At 42.3% G+C, this 21,904-nt stretch overlaps 1 protein-coding gene across 1 annotated transcript in view; it reads left to right on the top strand.

Moving 5' to 3' along the window:
- The window catches only part of ACVR1C (activin A receptor type 1C), a 39,236-nt gene that overhangs the window by 1,674 nt on the left and 15,658 nt on the right, over positions 1-21,904 (top strand). Inside the window, exon 2 of the mRNA XM_033165259.1 lies at positions 10,065-10,298. Within this exon, the coding sequence (XP_033021150.1) occupies positions 10,065-10,298 (234 nt within the window). The remainder of the gene's footprint in view (positions 1-10,064; positions 10,299-21,904) is intronic.

The following is a 21,904-nucleotide window of genomic DNA, read 5'->3' as shown; positions in this document are numbered from 1 at the left end:
CATCAGTGTTCTTCTTCTTAGTATGTTCTCAAAATACTCCCGAAGGTGGGGGAAAATCATCTTAAGCTAGTTGTGATATCCACTTTGTTGGAAAGAATGGGCAGGCAGGCATAGAGCCAGTCCTCTCATATTAGGTACCAGTTCGGTATCTAAGCCACATCTTTAGTGCACAGTGAGCAAATGGCACTGTAAATGGTTGGAGAGAGACAGAGAGTGCTTTTGGGGAAGTATTGCTGGAACGTTCCTTAGGTGAGAAAGATGGGCTCTGAGGGATGTGGGGGAAAGGACAGATTTGGAGAGCGGAGGTTGTGTCTCTGACAGTTTTGGGTGCATCGCGTACATGACAGTTAGGAAGAAATATAGCATGTGGCAGGTTTTCAGGATTATGGGGAGCTGGTCTTTTGTCTTTTTTAGCAGAATGCTATGGGAGCAATGTTCTGGCAAGGGGTGGGATAATATGCAGAGGAGATGTTTGCTGGATAGGGGCTGCTGTATCAGAGTTATCAGAGTTGTGGGAGGAGATCCACTTGGGAAAAACAGACTGAGGACAACGGGTTTGAGTTTGAGATGGGTGATACATAAAGGGTGTGAATGCAATTAATGCACACATATTTTATGTAAATGGGAGCGAGCCCGGCAGTCCTAGCAAAAATCAAAACTACTGTTTGCATTTCAGAGGAAAGCTCCCATTGGTGCAAATGGAGGCACCATTTTTGGAAATGCAAATAGCAGTTTGAGGGGCGATCCTCTTACCCCCCAGTACCAGGAGACAGGATAGAATTAAACTTCCCATACTACCTCCATAGCCTTGAGGCTGCCCAGGCTTTCCTTTGTGCAAAACAGTATGTCCACTAGCACAGAGCCTGGATAACTCAGTCGGTTAGAACAGGGTCCTCATATCGTCAAAGTTGCAGTTTCGATCCCCGTATGGGACAGCTGCCTATTTGTGCATTGCAGGGAGTTGGACTAGATGGTCCTCGGGGTCCCTTCCAACTCTCCGATTCTATGATTAATTGCATTTACACGGTTGCTGAACCCTCTAAGCTATTTTGCTGCCCTAAGTCACTCTGGTGCATGTTGTTGTATAGGGTGGTATGTGTCTTACTCAGGTCTGTTTCCTGTAGTGTACTTTTCTTTGTTCCGTACAAATGAACACAACAAAGAGAAGGGGCACTTCGGATCTTTGGGGAATTTGCATGAAATGAGCAGTGAGGTGCAATCATGAAAAAAAGAGGAGAGGTGGTGAGGTGGACCCGATTGCTTCCATGTCTAAACCTGAGTTATCTCAAGATTTTTCCATAAGAACATATTTCCATGAACTTGGAATTCTAGTGTTTGGCCAACCCTGTGTGCATAGTGGAGTTATGCATGGTCATGCAATATTGGCAGCAGAACTAGAAGTAATATGTTCTAAATACCTGTATATGGAACAAGTTTGTGCCAAGGTAACCCACATTCTGTGCCAAAAATGTGGAATTCTATAATCTGCATAGATTATGCAAAGTCAGAAAATTTGCAAATATCTGCTTATTTTGCAAAGCTATGTTTCAAATAAGCTTCTGGCAATTTCACCAAATGTTGCATACTCTGGAAAAACCTATCTTCACACCTGTGTGGCTCTCCTCTTTTTCCTTTTTTGAACACTGAAAGCTGATAGCCAAAACATGCTGAATATTTTCAACCTAATATTAGATTCCACACTTTTATTGTATAGAGACGATAAGTACTAGGTTTAATTACTGTGGTGCATGGCATGTATGTTTGTTTATGTGACCCAAAGTGTTTGTGCAATGTAGATGCTTGTGTGTCAACAGTGATAGAAGTAAGAGCAAAATCCATAATAAATGATTGTGATGGTTGCTACTTCTAATGCAAGGAGTCTGAGGCAGACACAATTCCAGTTAAAAAAAATTGGGAGGAGGGTTTGAATACAGTTGGGAATGTATGTGTGTGAGGGGTTAGAGCAGAGATAGGCAACATGTTGTTAAACTACAACTTGTATCAGCCCTCATGGCCAGTGGCCAGAGATGATGGGAGTTGTGGAGGGCCACAGGTTCCCCATCCCTGGTTATAGAGGACCCTGGTTACACTGAGATACGTGCATTCAAAGCATCAACACTGGTTGTACAATACCCTTTTCTCATGGTCACTTAGCTTTATTCTGTGTGTTCAAATTCATATTTTAAAATTGGAGGTGCTATATAAAGTCCAGAAAGCAAGTCTGCGCATAAATGTACGTGACAAACATGTGTTCTCCAGATAGTTAATTGCATAATTCAACTGGAATACCAAGTCTGTTTAATCCCAGCTTTTTTCTTTTTCTTTTTTTTGCTTCCAAGAGACCAGGGGTTTGCATCTATTCATTCATAATATTTCCCATTATATCTCACTTCTCCTTTTTTCCAAATCAATGATATAATTCATACTGCCTCCACTTTCCTCAGTCTGTTGTCTGTATAGTGTTGACAGCTGCTTGTAGCTGATGTGTCTTCATTATTTTTTTTCCAGGGATGTTAAGGAGCTTAGTGCATTTAATTATAATCAATGTATACATTCAAGAACTAGGTCAATTACGTTTTAAAGGGAATAACCAGTCAAAAGCTATTAGGTAGGATGGGTTCAGTCCAAGTTGTTATGATACGGAGGCATTGTACGGGGAAAAAAATGAGTCCATTGACTTTTATTGTTGAGTGCAAATACAGGGGCTTCCAACTTACTATTTGAATAACTCTTGGTTCTTACATCTTAAACTTTTATACATTTACATAACTGGTAATATGGTAACTGGCACCTCAGCATTTATTTTGATGGTGTGATGAGCAACATCAGTGAACATGGCACTTCTACCATGCATCATTCATGACAGAAGAATAAAAGTATACGGTCCAAATGTTACCAATCTACAGTAAGCCCACAATTTACGTGCATTTAACTTGCATGCTTCATCTTTGTGCACGTGACCAAAAAGAGAGAGTTTATTTTCAAGGGGCTGAAAGGGAGCAGGGTTCTGGGAAACATAGCTTGGGCAATCCCACCTGCCATTTAACCCAATGTGTTTTGATTGTACATGATTTCGCCTTTAGGTGCCATCCCTGGAATGTAACCCTTACATAAATTGCAAGTTTACTATATACCGGGAGATACAAATTCCATGGGATTTCTGGGAATAAAACTGGTGTAAGTAGCACGGGTCATTAATAACTTGATGTTCTCTGGACAGTAAACAAACCCATTTACAAGCCATTCTTTTGCCTTGGACATCCCATAGACCAGGGCACTACCAATGAAAAAGCCCTTTCTCCAGTAGCTGCCTGTCACACCTTATTTGGCAGAGGCACCTGAAGAAGAGCCTCTGAAGATGACCTCCAGGTCCAGGTACATCAGTGATAGCCAACGTGGTGCTTTCCAGGAATTTTGGATACAGCACCCTGCATCTCTGATGGTTGGCTACTACTGCAATAGAGATATACAGGTGACTCTCCATTTATGGGGAAGTTACGGTCCAGGGCCCTGTGTGCATATGTGAAATCACATAAAATGAGGAGCACCCTGGAGAATCCTCATGGCTAGGGAGGAGACCGACCCAAAGGACCTCTTTGGGCTCTGGGGAGGGTCTTCTTATGAGCTGGAGGCACAGTGAGGCTTGGTTGACCAGCCCAGCTGACACCTGGGGAAGAGGCTTCCCCACCTCTGTCAGCTGTGCCAGTTCCACTGCCTTTCTGGCTCATGTGAGTTGCAGGGACAGTGGGGTTGGTTGACCGAGTGCTCCCCATTTCCAGGTACCCAGCACCAGACGGGTGTGGTCACTCGCAAATAGAATGCGTGTAAATGGGGAAGGTGCCTGTATGGGAAGAAGTGGTCCTTCAGAATTTGAATTGGTCCTGCAAACAGACTGGCAGCCAGTGAAGATGGAGAAGCACTGGAATAATCCGGTTCTTTTCACCCACTCCATTTATTGCCATTTATGTTGACAACTTTTTGTGTTCTCATCACCTCCCGTTAGTTCAGAAGGGAATACATACCTGGACACAATTGGAAGCCAGAATATGCTGCTTTTGGTAATAATGTGCCTCTATGGACAACTTCACTCATTACTGGGTGGTGCTTATTTTAAAGATAGTACTTCTATGATGTTTTGAAGACATAAGCTGTGAATATGACATGCAGATGTTTTGAAGTTAACGCTTATTGTATCGTATCTTCATCAAAGACTTGACCCCTTGTTGAGTGTAAATTCAGTGGCAAAGCCAGATTCCTTGCATGTTCAGCCATGTGTAATTCAGAATATAAACAAAAAGATGACATGGAAAGTAAGAGCACTGATGCCAAAGCAGGCCTTTGATGCACTGCACATATCTGAGAGAAAAAGAAGAAGAAGAAGAGTTTGGATTTGATATCCCGCTTTATCACTACCCGAAGGAGTCTCAAAGCGGCTAACATTCTCCTTTCCCTTCCTCCCCCACAACAAACACTCTGTGAGGTGAGTGGGGCTGAGAGACTTCAGAGAAGTGTGACTTGCCCAAGGTCACCCAGCAGCTGCATGTGGAGGAGCGGAGACGCGAACCCGGTTCCCCAGATTACGAGTCTACCACTCTTAACCACTACACCACACTGGCTCTATGTGGGGAAAATTGCCTAGGAAAGGTTGAAGAGAAGAAAGAGCAAAACAGAGCACTACCCTGTATTTATTACTGTTTAATATGACCCCTGAGTTGACTTTGGTAAAGCAAGAAAAATAAAAAAGTCCAAGGGTTTGAAGTTATATGAGGCACATGCCAGAATAAACATGATTAGATTAACATAGTCTCACCTCCTTTGTTTCCAGACCAGAACACTTTGCTAGCCATCTGCTTTAATGTTTGCAGTATATGCTCATGCCTCAGGAGGTCCAAAGTCTTGCAGAAGTTTAAAACAACTGCAAAAGTGTCACTTGACCTGCCTAGTCTTTTAAGTTGGTAGGATCAACATGCCTACAATCACGTCTGCCCAATTCTGGTTAATATATTTTCTTTGCTTTAGATGAGATGCGGATAGCAAAGCAAAATGTTTTTCTCTTTCAGTTTTGGATACAAATGTGCAATCCATGGATACACCTAACAGGATCCAGCTGCATCTGCAATAAGCCTTTTAATGTTATTATTAAGCCACGAGAGTCTTTAAATGCCCTTCATTTACCAAGGTAACCTCACAGTTCCCTCGGGCTCTTACCCTAACAATGCACCCACTATTCTACAGGGGTTTGGACACCCCATAGAAATCAGACTTGCACGCACTGTTCTGCTCAAGATATAATAAACAGGGAGCTTTCAGAATCAGTTTAATGAATGGAGGATCACAGTAACCTGCGCAGTAATGTTTTGCAATATAACTGGCTTTTGGGTGCCAGAACAGGAAAATATGAATAGCTATTTCAGTCTCATATGTTGGAGCAGAGGGGATAAGTTGAATGGCAAATGATACGGGAATAGGCATGAGTCATTTTGCATGTGAAAAATATTGTTGTTTTATGTAGAGAGAGATGTGACTAAAATAGAAGCGCTTTTGCCAACCAATAAATCACGGTATAGAAAAATGTGACAAACAAGCATATGATACAAGCTGAGTTACTATGAGATGTCCTTTCAAAATCCATTAAGCTTATCTGTAGACCTTCTGGGCAAAAACTAGCAAATGTCTTCTTATTTCAGATCACATTTTTAGTTTAAAGATTAAAAGGCACATTGCTGACTTTTATAAGTAATACCCTACCCTTTTTAGACAGAGGCATACACAGCTCATCTATGTAAATGATAATGCTGGATTGCGAAGTGGGTGGTCATTCGGATCGGCTCCGCTGAAAACTGTTCTGCCTAGGTGTGAGGGTGTGTATGCCAACACACACAGCTTCTTACAATTTCCGGTCAGTCCCCAGAGCAGTTTTGCATCTTGAACCACCACTATCCCCCACTCCACAAAGTTGATGGGTGAATGTTTGAATGAAAGTATGCTTGGCGCTTATGAAAGAAAAGCTGGATAGCCTGATGGGAGAATGGGATAAAGGACAAGACTGACAACCAAATTTGGTTTTCAAATTGCTTGTGTGTCTTTTCAACCATGTCGCACAGGTGACAAGAAGGTGTGCTCACCTGTCAGGAGCCAGAATCAGGTGCAGGTCAGCAGCAACAACAAACAAACAAACAAACAAACAAACAAACACATACATACTGTGTCGGTGAAGTTAACTCTTTATTCCAAGAAGCCAAAACAGCCTAGTGATCTCAGCAATTGTTCCCAGTAGGTCTCATCCACAGAATGCTTTTAAAACGGATCTTCCAAAATGGGATGGGGGCAGGAATGTTTTAGTGAATGTGCATAGGGAAGAACAGGAACATGATAGCAGGACCTGCCCTGCATGCATTTGCTAGATTGTCTGGGTTCCCACTTCTACAGCATGTATGGTTGAAGGGTGGGTGAAAGAGAAGGACAGTAAAGTTTGCTGAAGTATGAAACATCTTTTTGGGGGAGAGGGTGCTGAAGAGAGGAACTTGCCACTAATGACTGAGCATGGTCAGTGGGTGGTTACATAATCCAGGAGTTGAGGTGAGAGAAGGGGTAATGCATTACCTGGGAAAGGGCATGGCTGGATAGCAGGAATCCTTAAGAGAAGCACTCCACATAACAACAGCTTGTTACAGACCTCCATTTATCTCTCATATAAAAGAAGCATTTTCCTTTTCTGTCTTCACCTTGACAACAAAAAGGTCTTAGTAATTTTATTTGTTCATTACAGCTAACAACTTCATGAATGGTAGTTTCATTCAGGCAAATATTTAGTGGCAAATAGTCACGAAAATACGCTGAATAACTTTAAAAGGCTATGGAGAATTATATGCTTTTAGGAAGACAGGATTTGGTTTAAATATAGAGCGCACACAGAGCAAAATGCAATTTTGAAAATATACCTCAATTTAACTTGAAAGGACCCAGCTAAACAAGCTGCATCAAATATATATATATATATATATATATATATATATATATATATATATACATACACACACACACACACACACACACACACACTTTCCCCAAAGGACTATTAGAACTGTACTGATGGAAAACAGATTCAATTCTCAGCAGGTGTAACTGCAATCATCAAGCAAGCTTGTTTGTGTTTATATTTAACAAGATTTAAAAGGCATGTTTTGCTCATAACTCAAGTATTGGCTTGATGCATAATGCAAAAATACTCTAATTCTAAGAGAAAGCATTTGGTACAGATGCTGAAAAACTTTTTGCACCACTGATATTCAAGAATCGATGCACCATGAGGTTTTTTGGCAATAATGTTATGATTGTCTGGGTAGGGACCATTCAGCAAATTAGAGAGGTTGAGGGCAATTATTTGTCAGCAATCACATAATAATAATAATAATAATAATAATAATAATAATAATAATAATAATAAAAAAAAAAAAAGGATTGCCTGCCTACACTTGAATGTACTGTTACCCTCAGTTTATGAACCAGGCATATCTCTCCTATGACATAAAGCTGGCACAGAGCATCTCTTTGTAGGGTCAATTTAATGATACCTGAAAGCAAAACAATATAGTATTGGGATGGTATAGGTTTTCCTTTCCTTTTTTAAAGGGACACCGTCTGAACTGCTTTGAAGAAAGCCAACCCTCCTCAACAGCTTTAGACTAGGACTGTACAATCTGTGACCCACCATGAGGAATGCAACCCACCAGCCATGTATGATAGTCCTTAAACAGACCCCTGTGTTGCAATATAGACAAGCTGAACTAAATAACACAACACGATGGCCAGTAACAATGGCACTAAACACTATAGACTAATACAAAGATCAGAAATTACAACCAAAGTCTCTAAATCCTCTTCACCGGTCGCGGTAGAATAATTCAAAAGTTCAATATATACCTAATCTATCACCAAATATCGCCGGAACAGAGTTTCTGGATAACCAATCTGTTTCGTTCAATGCTTCATCAGCCAATCTTGATCAATTATTCATCAGCCAGACTTGTAAGAATTAATATGAGAAGGATGCAGTTCAATTTCTTAACAAGCTGAAATTACAATATACATGAGATGAAACCTGAGTCTGTATAAAATAAAATGCATAATACAGTATGTACAACTAAAATACATACCCAGTCTTACATGTAAGCAAATACAAGTGCTGTAGAAAATGTGCTCTGGGTCAGTACAATCTGTGACCCACCATGAGGAATGCAACCCACCAGCCATGTATGATAGTCTGGCAGCTGCTTAATAACAGTCATGCATTGTACTCTGATGCAGCATGAATGGGGAGCCTCTGCCCTTTCAGATGTTGTTGGACTCCAACTCCCATCAGCCTCAGCCCACATGACCATTGATCAAGTGATGGTGAGAGGCCAGCAACATCTGGAAAGCCAGAGGTTGCCCATCCCTGGAATACAGTGAACTGACTTTACACTGTTCCCTTAAGGGCAACGCAGATATCCCTCTCCCAACTGGTTTGGAAAAATCTTGCTGCAATGGGGCTGTGTTGAGAACCCTTCTGGGGAGCTGTGTAGAGTTTGTCAATAAATCTGCTTAGTTACTAATACTCTTGTGGAGTCTAAATTCAAAAGTCAGGGCTCAACAAACAACATAGTGCACAAAGTTCATGCACGGAAAAAACCATGGGCACAAAAACTAGGCTGGTTTTAAAGTCTGTGATTAAGTGGGTAAAGGTAAAGGTAAAGGGACCCCTGACCATTAGGTCCAGTCGCGAACGACTCTGGGGCTGCGGCACTCATCTCGCTTTACTGGCCGAGGGAGCTGGCATACAGCTTCCGGGTCATGTGGCCAGCATGACTAAGCTGTTTCTGGAGAACCAGAGCAGCGCACGGAAACACCATTTACCTTCCCTCTCCCTCTGGAGCGGTACCTATTTATCTACTTGCAGTTTGATGTGCTTTCGAACTGCTAGGTTGGCAGGAGCAGCGACCGAGCAATGGGAGCTCACCCCGTCATGGGGATTTGAACCGACGACCTTCTGATCGGCAAGCCCTAGGCTCTGTGGTTTAACCCACAGCGCCACCCGCGTCCCGTGATTAAGTGGGTACTTTCCCCTAACTATGGGGAACATTACTGCTGATTCAGTGTTAAACTATGTTAGGCCTATCTGGGAGAGTTTGTGCCCCAAAAAGGAAGGGGTGGGAGTGCATAATCCTTTAGTCTGCAACTGACTGCACAACCATGCTAAGGCAATTGATAAACTTGGAGTGCATTGTGATGTGGAGATGGTTGCAATAGTTTTCCTGATTACAATGCTAGTGCTTCTATCACAAGGTTCTAATGTTCCTTTTTACACAACATTACCTGTTGCATTACAGGCCTGTGGCTTTTTGATCGTTACACTGCCATGTCACTAAATGGTGAGAAAACTACGTGCCAGAATACCACTCTCAGTCCCATCACAGGACATTACAGTGCAAAAGCCCTGCAATTTTCTGCTGTAACCAAGTTGCAAATATATATTTATTTCTGTAAGCAAATAACAGGGAAATGAGCATTAAACTTCCACTCATTTCTGCTACTGTTCAAGAAATGGCTTTTACATCGCGTGAAAGATCACACAAAACATGGAAATGATCAGGTAAGGAAACATCAGGAAAATGGAATAAAGTGCTGTCTGAATGCAACCTTCTATGTTTGTTTTAATTTCAACCAGCCCAAAGTGTTTCAATGCATGCCACATATTGGGACCGCAAAGCAAGTAGCATGGGGTTCACATTTAAGAGTCTTAAAATGGAAGTAAGCCAGTGTTTGAATAAAGATACACCATTTAGAATTTTGAGTAAAGCTCAAAAACTGATTTTTATCAAGATTGTGAACTTTTCAATTTTTTAAAGAATACTAAACTTGTATCTGTGTGCTCTGGTCCATGGGGTCACGAAGAGTTGGACATGACTAAATGACTAAACAACAACAACAACAAACAACTTTTATCTCTTCTCCGTGTGCAACTCAACCAGCACAAACTTGGTTTTACTTGGTGGTGTTCACCCAATGATTAATTATCTTTTCAGGTCTAACGTGTGTGTGCCAGTTGTGTGAAAAAACAAACTTCACCTGTGAAACTGAGGGAGCATGCTGGGCTTCTGTCATGCTAACAAAAAACGGTAGACAAGAAGTAATAAAGGCGTGTGTCTCCCTGCCACAACTGAAAGCACAAATCTTCTGCCACAGTTCTAAGAACATAACCAAGACAGAATGCTGCTATACAGATTTCTGCAACAACATCACCATTCACCTGCCCACAGGTAAGCTATGCTTGTTAGGGTAAAGAAATCTGCTACTATCCTATGCTTAGCTGGGAGTGCTTCCCACTAAACACAGTGAGACTTGCTTCCTAGTCAGTGTGCACAGGGTTGAGCAGTGTGTTAGAGTAAAAACAAATTGTGGGGTTTTTTGTTTGTTAAAACACTATTTTGGGAAATCTTAGTACAAATTTGAAATCTGCCAAACGAATGATTAGAGGTACAACTTGTTTCTTTTTTGCTTTCCTGGAAATTCCAGTCAATTGTTCAAGGCAAGATTTTGGATTTTTGTTCTTGCCTTGATAAAAGGGTGGCCAGATGTAATAGGCAGCAGGACTCCCACACCTTTAATAGTTGTGCAAAACAGGGAATTTCAGCTTGAAAGCAGCGCCTGGTGAAATTCCCTCTTCCAGAGCCCTCGGTGTGTGGGCTGAACGATGTGGGTGGAGACGCTCCTTCAGGTATACTGGGCTGAGTCCGTTTAGGGCTTTAAAGGTCAGCACCAACACTTTGAATTATGCTCAGAAACATATTGGGAGCCAGTAGGGCTGGCAGCTGCTCTCAGTCACTAGTCTAGCTGCCCCTTTCTGGATTAGTTGTCCACAGAGTGTACTGCAGTAATTCTAGCTCTTTAGCTCCACTTCTACGGAGCTTGTGAATGTGCCCCCCCCCACCCAGTCACATCCCTCTAGGCAAACCTGTGAACTTTAGTAGCACTTTAGAGAATTAATGTAGCACAGCAGCCATTTCTATAAATGATTATAATAAAGTGCCATAGCTATAAAGATTATTTATCTTAAAACTTGACTTTGACCTTTTTCAGTCGTGTGTGTGTGTGAGAGAGAGAGACAGAGAGAGAGAGACAGAGAGAGAGAGAGAGAGACAAACTTTTTTTTTCAAGGCAACAAGATTGTGAATGAAGTACTAAAGGAAATTTAAAAAAAGCAGTGGATATACCCACAGTTTATTTAAAATAGTCCTTGGAGGCTATTTTGAATTTCATGCATAGTAGCATCATGGTAAACGCTGCAGAGTTTCCCTTCTGTTTGCTCACATTCCCATCCCTGCCTTCAAACTGTGATCCTATATCTGGGTGTTGCTTAGCTTCCTCTCTTCTTGATCTTGCCTTGATCCAACTTCTGGTTCTTATGAACAGCATTGCAGGGCGTTGGGCTAGACAACCCTTTCGGTCCCTTCCAGCTCTACAATGATTCTGTGATCACTCCTTCAAATAGAGGACTATCTTATTTAAAGTGGGACACATGCCACTTGCGAGAAGGCCAAATACAGAAGGGAGGAAAGAAGCCCTCAGTTGAGATGTACATGAGGTATGTGCCAGTTTAGGTAGAATCCTACAGTGCAAGAATTTGTCCTTCAGCAATGAACTGGTATAAGGAGAAAAGACATATGGCTGTGGTTTTGTGCGAGTTATAGACTATTCAGCTGCCCTGGCAGGCTGACGAAGGAGTTGCTTCCACTAGGCTTCAGCTCATTCCCCTCATTATCACAAGACCGATCAGGAAGCTGCAGAATGCAGAATGCCCACACAGTTTACTTACATCTTTAAAAAGTTTAAATACTAGCATTTACATCAACCTTCCCCTTACAGGTGTGGTTGATTTCTACCTCCCATCAGCCCAAGCCAATATGGCCCAACGGTCAGGGATGATGGGAGTCATAATCTAGCAACATCTGGAGGAGGCTGCCTCCAGCTTTGGAAAGCTTGATTCGTATCCATAAAAAATAATGCATCAGGGTTCTGCCACTGCTAATGCAAAGTCAGGGTTTTCTCTATTTATCATCTATCTATCTATCTATCTATCTATCTATCTATCTATCTATCCATCTAAGTAATTATATACTGTTGACTCATATAAAACATCTAAGCAGCATACAGTAAATATAAAATCTCAGTAAACAGAAGGTATATATATATATATATAAAAATGCAGAGGTTGGCCTCCACTTTGAGCTGTGGGGACCTTTGGAGCCGTGTGCTGGCTAGGATAGCTTCGTCAGTAGAGCTTGAGACTCTTAATCTCAGGATCGAGCCCCACTTTGGCAAAATATTCCTGCATTGCAGTGAGTTGGACTAGATGGGCCTTGTGGTCCCTTCCAACTCTACAATTCTATGATCTCTGGCGAATCCTACCCCCTTTGCAAATTGGGGGGGGGGGGCTAAGATTGCTCTGCCTACTGCCTTGAGCACAGAGGGATTTTATATGAAGTGCTCCTTGCTCCAAAACGCGATAAGCTTCTAAAGAACTGTTGCTGAGGGCAGCTTTGAAGTGCGATTGTGCAGAGGCACATTTGATAGAACATCTCTGGGTGTTTCATTTTCATACTGTGTTTATTTTGCTGTTAATGTTTAATTATTGTTGATTTCTTGATTCAGTTTTAACTGTTGCTTTGTCACAGGAAAGGGTTTCCTTTTTCCTTTTGGTAGTAACAAGGTGGTTTGTGGACTGCCTAGAATTCTGTGTAGAACAGGCTTCCTCAACCTCGGCCCTCCAGATGTTTTTGGCCTACAACTCCCATGATCCCTAGCTAGCAGGACCAGTGGTCAGGGATGATGGGAATTGTAGTCTCAAAACATCTGGAGGGCCGAGGTTAAGGAAGCCTGGTGTAGAATCTTGTGTTGTCTCATGGTAGGGTGAATTAAGATGCATAGGCCTGCTCTGCCTTTGGGTGGCTGGACTTTGTTGTGGCCATGAGACTATGACTGAGACGCTGGAGTGTGGGGCAGCCCTCTGGGCCTGATGTAAAGAGTTGCCATAGTTGCCTTCAAAAAAAGGCGGAGTTGGTTGGCCTGTCATTCAGCCTGACGTTTCACATTCCAACCAGCAGAGGGAGACTAGTAACATGAAACTGGTGAACAATTAAAATATATGGGACATAGAGTAGTGGTGTGTTTGTGTGCATGTATTACAGAGTACTTCTGTTGTGATATTAGTTACCACGGAATATAGGATATCTGTTCTTAAACATATCCTACCAAAAGAGGGGGGGGGAATTAATGGGGTGCCCAGCTTCTGAACTTAGATCGGCTATGATCACACCATATTTTATTTTATTTGTTGTTCAGTCGTTCAGTTGTGTCCGACTCTTCGTGACCCCATGGACCAGAGCACGCCAGGCATGCCTATCCTTCACTGCCTCTCGCAGTTTGGCCAAACTCATGTTAGTAGCTTCGAGCACACTGTCCAACCATCTCATCCTCTGTCGTCCCCTTCTCCTTGTGCCCTCCATCTTTCCCAACATCAGGGTCTTTTCTAGGGAGTCTTCTCTTCTCATGAGGTGGCCAAAGTACTGGAGCCTCAACTTCAGGATCTGTCCTTGTAATGAGCACTCAGGGCTGATTTCTTTGAGAATGGATAGGTTTGATCTTCTTGCAGTCCATGGGACTCTCAAGAGTCTCCTCCAGCACCATAATTCAAAAGCATCAATTCTATGGCGATTATTTTATTTAACTGACCAAAAATGAAGGGTGATCCATCAGCCATGGTTCAGTGTCCAAGCCCGAAGGTGTGTGACAATGGTTATTCTCCACTGTGAGTGAAGTACGATTAAGTCACACCCTGGGTGTGAATTCAGTGGATGCAACCATTAGTATGACGAATGCTGACTCTCACCAGGTGGGCACCATTGCCATTATAAGAGAACAAGGGAGGCGTTTATGGTGAGTTCTGGCACCTCTTTTTCTAGAAAAAACAGCACTGAATGTCGCCACATGAATATTTCATGTTCGTCAACGGGGGGGGGGGGCAGCCTTAATTATTAGCTTCTGTTGCTGCCAGTCTCTGACGTTTGACCCCTGTGTTATGTTGAGCTGTGAAATAAGTGGTTTCTGAAGCCAAGGCTTTTTAGAGCTTTTTTAGACCACTTTTTAGGTAGTAACACTTGTATATTACAGAGCATATAGATGTAGATGCTGCTCTCCCGCTAAGTCAGGGATAGTCAATGTGTTGCCCTTGAGCCCTTGACATGTTGCTGCAATACAGTTTCATTCATCCTGGATTACAGCTCCCATAATCATGCAGGTCCACCAGCACATGATGGTGGCATATCCCAACCTGAACTGGTATGCAATTCTGGAAGTAAGTACAATTGGAACCAGGAAAACTAAATGCGTTTTAAGGGGGGGTGGGGGGTATGTGACTCCAGCTTCCTATTAAGAATAAACCATTTTGGGATAAATCGCTGAATTGGCAAGACCAATTGGGAACTCCTGGCCGATGAGCTGCTCCATTACCTCTGGTGTTCTGCTGCTTGCACGCTTCTGTTAGGAGGATAATAACAAACACACAAACAAAAAATTCTGATAAAAATAAAATAGAGCACCCCAGCAGCCCGAAAAGGTATGAAAAAATGTGAAGAAGTGAGATCGAAATGTTTGTGCAACACTGCACTAAAAATAGATCTATTGGAACAGATTCCATCAAAAACAGATGTATTTATATGCCTAAATAATGTGCGGCAGCTCAACACCTTTCAGTTTTGTTCATTAAAGTTCTCCCGTCTCTTTATAGTAGTCTGTCAAGGCAAACTGTTAGCACAAAGTGTAGTCTGCTTCTTTTACTTCTATATATGTTGCAGAATAAATAGCTCCCTGTGGCTTCAGTATGTTATCTACAAGCTTTGTTAAGGTATTGAGATCCAGGAAGGGACCCTTCTCGCTCTTCTCTCGCAATCTACACAGAAGTCAGCCCTGCTGAATTCAATGGAATCAGTTATATATAGGATTACAGTGGTACCTCGGGTTCCGAACTTAATCCGTTCCGAAGTTCCCTTCTTAGACCAAGGCACACACTCTCCCTATGAGGCCTCCCACCACCGGTATTCGGCTTCCATTTGTCTTCCGGGGCAAAGTGCGCTAACCGGAACACTTCGGAGTTCGTTGTCCGAAGCGTTCATTAACAGGACTGTTTGCTTCTGAGGAAAGACCCACAGGATGATTAATGTTCCTATGTCACCAGGCTCTAGAAAATAACATTAATATAAAGCAATGCTGCACAGCAGCTGTAAGAGATTTTTGAGAGGCTGAATTCATAACATCAATAGGGAGAGGAAATGTTTCCAATGAAACCAACATTAACAGTTGAGACGAGGCGATTCCATTTGAGAACCTTTTTGTTTGATGGGGTGGTGTTGGGTTTTTAAAGCTATGCTATGTTTTAAGCTGATAGAAAACTGTGAAGTGTGTGTTTTTCCTTCCCTTTACAGATAAAAGTTGATAATAGTTCTGTGTGACTGGCGCTATTTGCTTGCAAGCAAGCAGTTTTCACCAAAGCCGTTTGCCTGCTGTGCTGTTCCATAAAGGATCTGCTTTAAGCTTTCTTTCTTTTTTTTTGCATTGTGGAGGTTGTACCTGGGCAGTGTGGGAGACTGGAAGTGCTGATGATGCTAACCTTTCCTTTTGATGCTTCTTAAAGAATGGAGGGGCCATTGCACAGCGGCAATGTGTGCGTGCTTCAACTGGTTAGAGCCCAATACTCAATCCCTGGCATCTCCAGCTAAAACAAAAAAGGTAGCAGGCTAAGATGGAAGACTTATTCCTTTGAAAGCTGCAGCCATCCAAATAATATTGGACTGGATGGGCCAGGGGTCTGACATAGTATAAGGCATCTTCCTTTACAGAGAGAGACAGAGAAAGAGATGGGGAAGAGCTGAGTGCAAGCCTACCTTCTGTCATTCTCAATCTAAATATGCTTGATGAAACGAAGTGAGTCCTACTGTTATTACAGCCTTCACCAACCTGGTGCCTTCCAGATGTTTTGGACTACAACTCCCACTAGTCATAGCTGGGGCTGGTCAGTGTTCAAAATTGTGGTCCAGTTGGGACCACGTGGAGATCTCTGGATCCCTGGTTGGTGACTGGGGAGAGCAAAATGTCACTTCGAGAAGGATCTGAAATATTTTCCTTGAAGTTTGAATTTGTTTTATTCTGGATTGTTTTATTTTGATGTTTTAATGTTTTGTAAACCGCTTTGAGATTTGTTCTTTAAAATAAAAAGCGGTATAGAAATGAAGTGAATAACAACCACCACTACCACCACTATCAATGGAAAAAATGGTGCCTAGACATTCTGTTGTGGTGACCATAACCTAGGTTTAAGGTGCCATTTGGTGATTAGATTATATATACGAGTTTTTAACACTGACTGATGGGTGTTACAGTTCAAAACAGCTAGAGGACATCAGGTTGGTGAAAGCTGCTTCATTATATTAGATTAGTCTTTCCTGGAAATTGGTGATACTACACCAGGATTATAACGCTGAGGTTATACTTCTGTTACCCATAAAGGAAACACAATGCACTGGGAAGAACGATGGATGTCAGGTTACAGCCAAGTAGCCAGCAGCTGCAGCTGTCTGACTGGGACAACAGCCAAGAGCTGGGAGAGCAGGTTGTCATGGAAACAGCAGGAGATAAGACTGAGGGAAGCACTCAGTCCAGGGCTAGTCCGAATCTCTCTGAAAGCAGTTTATCAGAGCCTCTACTGGCTCCTCTTACCTCAGAGGAATGCAGGAGGGGTGGGGTGCAAGAGAAAGGGAAATTTTCATCGCAGAGGAGGAGGAAGAGGATGCTGTTCTTGTGAGGTTTCAAAGGGAAGAGGAACCACCCTGAAGTTTCAGATGAGTCATCAACAGAGTAGCCAGAGGTCTTGAGAGCAGGGAGCTCCAGTCTAGAGGCTTGGTTGTTTTCTTGTTTTCTTTAAATAAACTCAACTTCACTGAGTTAACGTGTATGTGTCTTGCTGCTGCTACAGCAGCTGAATCTATGTAAAGGTTTTTTCCTGTGGTGTTCTGATTTTGAAGCTATGTGGCATAAAACAGTAACACTGTCATGTGAGGAGCATGTATATTGCAGTATTGAACTCAAATGTAGGTAGAGGTGCCTGAGGAATTCATTCTCTGCAAATTCTGATATGAACTGTTCTGACTTGATCCACACCTCCCAATTTAACGTGGAGTTCAGAACGCATTCGTCCCTCAGAGTTCACACGTCTTCAGATTTTGTGATGCAATTTTTGGCTAAATAATAAAGAAGTAAATTCCATAAGGCATGTAATAACGTGTATTTGGGGCCAAAATGCATTTAGAAAGACGTGTTTAAAAAAAAAACCGATATAAAAACATTGGTGCAGATTAAAATGACACATAACTGGAAATGTCCATTCCTAGGCAAGATCATCTTTTTATATATATTTATTTTGCGGTCTGCAGTTTTGTATTAGAAGCTGCAATTTCTTTATGCCATGTTTGTGCTAATAGAACATCTTCCCGATACAAATAAAAGGGATTTCGCCAATCACATTAGAATAATCACATGTGTAGCAAACTGTTTGCCTTTTCTCTGCTTTATAGCACTAAGCTGTTTTAAATTGGTCTGATCTTAGTAAAGAATGGGCAGCCTGATTTGTTGCTCGCTATCTTAGCAGAGAGCGAAGCTGTGGAGACCTAGAGAGCTAGATCTGCTGGCTTCTTGGAGCAGTTGAAATAATGCAAGAGGTCAGTTCCTATAGCACAGTTCACCATGCCCTTGAGTTGCTGTTATGAATTCCATCATCTCAGAGATTCTGGCAGAGGATTCCGTCAGCTGTAGCTCAAGACACCCGACACCAAAGTTGGTCGCATGCAGTAGCCACACAGATGGCTGGAAAGTTAGCACAGGTTGTGAATCTTTGAATTTGGATGGGGCTGAGACTTAAGCATCTAGTGTGGTACAAAATAAGTTCATTAGCTCAAATACATAATTATGAGGAAGCCAAAAATTAACACTGAGATATAGAATGGATCCTGGCAACAGTAATTCAGGATTTTTATTTTTATTTTTTAGCAGTGGTTTGGAGAATTATATTAAAATCTTTACATATACTCCTGGATGCAGCTGTCATTCCCAAGGTTAATTAGGCAAAAAGAATAACTGTTAATTCAGTATGCTTACAGTGCAGATAATGCCCTGAGAAGTGGTCACATTAAATTAAAACTGGGTCCCATTTATTTATTTGTTATTTAATATATTTGCTTTAAAGCCCACGTGTGTGTGCGCACGCACGCACACACACACACACACCCCATTTCTGATTTGGGTTAATGGGCCTGTCACTGACAAGCCTGAAGACTGTTCATCCAGATCCAGATTGACAGGTTCCATTAGTTCAGTTCAGAAAACATGAGTCCAACCCATGGTTTAAAACTCACACCCTGGTTTACCCACCCCCTCACAAACCATGTTTTGTAACCTAACGTGTTCAGATGTAATGCCAAAGCGTGATTTGTCTTTCTGTCTGAAGGCAGCCATTGTCCGGCGAGGAGAATGCTGGGATTCAAAATCCTTTGGATACCTGAGAAACTAGTTTATGAATATTTGCTCAGGAGCAACTCCCAAATTGCTCCATAACCGTGTAGTTTGCCTGGTCAACTGTTTTGCAGCAGCAGGGATTGTGTTTACGTGTTACTGAAGCTTAGCAAAGAGTCCTCTTCTGATAAACCTCAGATATGCGGCGGCCTTTGCTCAAGCACAGGCAACCCCTCTGAAAGTTCTGTTGTGATGAACATGAAAAACAGGCAAGGGTGTTGTTCACTGATGAGAGCCTTGGAACCTGCTTTATATGCTGAACCAGGTCAGTGTTTCATAAAAGTAATATTTAATTACCCAAACTGGTAGCATCACCAAATATTTGTTCCAAACTTACTTATTGAGTATGGTGGTACCTCAAGTTACAAATGCCTCAGGTTACAAATGCTTCAGGTTACAAACTCCGCTAACATGGAAGAGTTACCTCGAGTTGAGAACTTTGCCCCAGGGTGAGAATGGAAATCGTGTGTCGGCGGTGCAGCGGCAGCAAGAGGCCCCATTAGCGAAAGCACGCCTCTAGTTAAGAACAGTTTCGGGTTAAGAATGGACCTCCGGAACGAATTAAGTTCGTAACTAGAGGTACCACTGTATCAGGATACCACATGCATGAAGCCGAGAGCATTCAGCTTCTGTCCATGGTTGCCTTGGGTTGAGCCACCTGGGTGGACCATTGGTCAATTTAGCTCAGCAAAGCAGACTGATTCGGTACAAGGGAGCTTCCTTTGCTCTTTACGACTTGGTAAACATTCCAAGTAAACATGCATAGCTTGATGTTAGAAGCTCTGTGTGTCTCTTTAAAAGCCCAAACCCTTTTAAATGCGCACTAGTGGAAAAGCTCCCCATTACTCCCAGTAGCCCCTTCATCTTCCCTCCTCTCCTGTATGATGTTGTAAGCAATACCCTACAGAACGATGCTGTTTGAACCAGGGGCAGGGAACCTGTTGGGGAAGGGCCATAGATAGCTCAGTGGTAGAGCATTCGCTTTGCATGCAGAAGGTCCCAGGTTCAATCCCTGACATCTCCAGGTAGTGCTGACAGTGGTCCCTGTCTGAAACCTGGGGAGCCACATTTAGTGAGCTTCAGTAAGGAGCTACATGGGACAGCTGTCTGACTTGGTGTAAGGCAGCATCCTATGGAAGTGCCACCTTGTCTGGACTTCTCAATGGCTTTTGACACCATCAGCCATGAAATCCTTCTGAATAGGTTAGGTGTGGAAGGCATTGCTTGGCAGCAGTTCCATTCCTGTCTGCATGACTGTTTCCAAAAGGTGGCACTGGGAGATTACTGCTCGACCCTTGGCCGTCATGCTTTGGGATTCTGCTGGGTTCTGTTATTTCTCCCATGGCTGTTTTAACATCTACATGAAGCAACTGGGTTAGTTCAACCAGAGATTTGTCCGAGGCATTGGCATGATGCTTTATTGCTTGCTCGCTCTTCAGACAGGTGGCTCAGGAGAGAGCATTCTGTGGCAGCCCTTAAACTGTCAGACTCCCTCCCCACAGGCGTGCGGCTAACATCTTCACTGCGTAGCATTTGCCATATGCTAAAAGTGGACCTCTTTATGCTGGTCTTTGACCGTTATGGTATTCTGTTTCATGGGACCCACCTCTTTTACTGGATTTCTACTCTACTATTCCTTATGGAATGGGGTTGCTTATTTTATCATTGTAACGGCTTTATCTGTTTTTATAACTGTATATGGTCTTCTGTTGTTTTAAATTGCCTTGGGACCTTAAGATGAAGGCAGGTAAGTAAATGAATGAGGATCTTTTGTCAGCTTAGTCCAATATGCCAGCTGCAATCTTACCTGGGCGAAAATAGCCTGGCCACAATTACCCATGCTTTCCTCACTTCCTGTTTAGACTAATGCATTGTGTTGTGTTGTACATGGGGCTGCCTTTAAAAAGGGTCAGGAAATGGCAATAATTCCCAAAGAACAAAACTGGTACTGGGCAGTTTAACCATATTACACCTATGTTTTTGTCAGCTGAGCTGCAGTTGGCCAAGTAGTATTTTTATCCTTTAAAACCTTAAATGGCTTGGACCAGGTAACCTGAAATATCTTCTCCCACATATACCCAAACCTTAAAATCCTCTTTGGAGGCCCTACTTCAAGTGCCTCTACTGAATGAAGTGCTATCTCAGGCTTTGGTGAAGAAATGGGTTTATAGTAAAACTTCAGAATATCCTTCTACAGCTGCAACCCTAAGCATACTTGCTAGGGAGCAAGTCTCACTGAGATATTTCTGCGTAAACAGGCATAGGCTTACCTTGTAAGTTCACTAAACTTTGGAGTTAGTGCTTCAAACCAGGGGTCTGCTTTAACATACGCATGTTAAAAGCACTATTGCACACTAATATGTTTTTCTGCTAGTAATTGAAATTGGATTACTATTGCTTTATGTCATATATTGGTTGCTTTTAATTTACCTTGCACTTCAAATGACTGTTTTCAACTGCTTAGCAACCAAATTTCCTATTCCATTGCTTAAAAGTGGTCTTCGTTAGCAGAACATGGTCAGTGATTCATTCAGTACTTCAAATCCATCAGGCAGATATTGGATCACTCATCTGACTGCAAGTTAATTTATAAACAGCTTCTGTTTTTGAACCCTAAATAACTGGGTAGGTATTGAAATAAGAGCTGGAAGACCTGTTTTGTTTACCGTTGTCCATTAGTGGCCTCACTTAGTCACCAGGAGATTTTATGTATCCTAATTCATAAGCTGTAAACATGGTGATGGTGCAATTTTTCCTTTAGTTTTGGCCAGACTTTGATCATTCCACAGTTTGGCTTTATTGAGCTGTTAACTTTTTTTTTGTATTTCCAGCGTAGTTCATGATTTTATCCTCATCAGACTTTTGTTGCCTCTGATGACCTGTCATTGAGTATCACGATGTAGTGTTAAAAATAATTTTTCTGTGTAATAGACAGAACGTTCTGTTTCCCAGGATTTCTTCCGCCCCACCCACCTCCAGACAGAGGCATTATATCTTGATCAAATTCTCAGGGGACTGGTGTCTGAAATCCTAAGCAAGTTTACTCAGAAGTAAGTCTGATTAAAATAAGTGGCCCATCCTTCCAAGTAAACATCCTGGGCTATAAGGAAGCAGCAAAGGCTATTATTTCTAACATGGTGAAAATGTAATCTCCACTGATGCAATATTTGAGGATACTATAGACACAGTTATGGATGAATACCACCACTGATGGATCAAACTACAGGCCCATTTCGTTTAGCAGTAG

Source organism: Lacerta agilis, chromosome 1, assembly GCF_009819535.1.
Source record: "Lacerta agilis isolate rLacAgi1 chromosome 1, rLacAgi1.pri, whole genome shotgun sequence".
NCBI classification, from domain to species: domain Eukaryota; kingdom Metazoa; phylum Chordata; class Lepidosauria; order Squamata; family Lacertidae; genus Lacerta; species Lacerta agilis.
The sequence above is the reverse complement of the archived record's forward strand: the minus strand, read 5'-3'. Positions and strand labels throughout refer to the sequence as shown.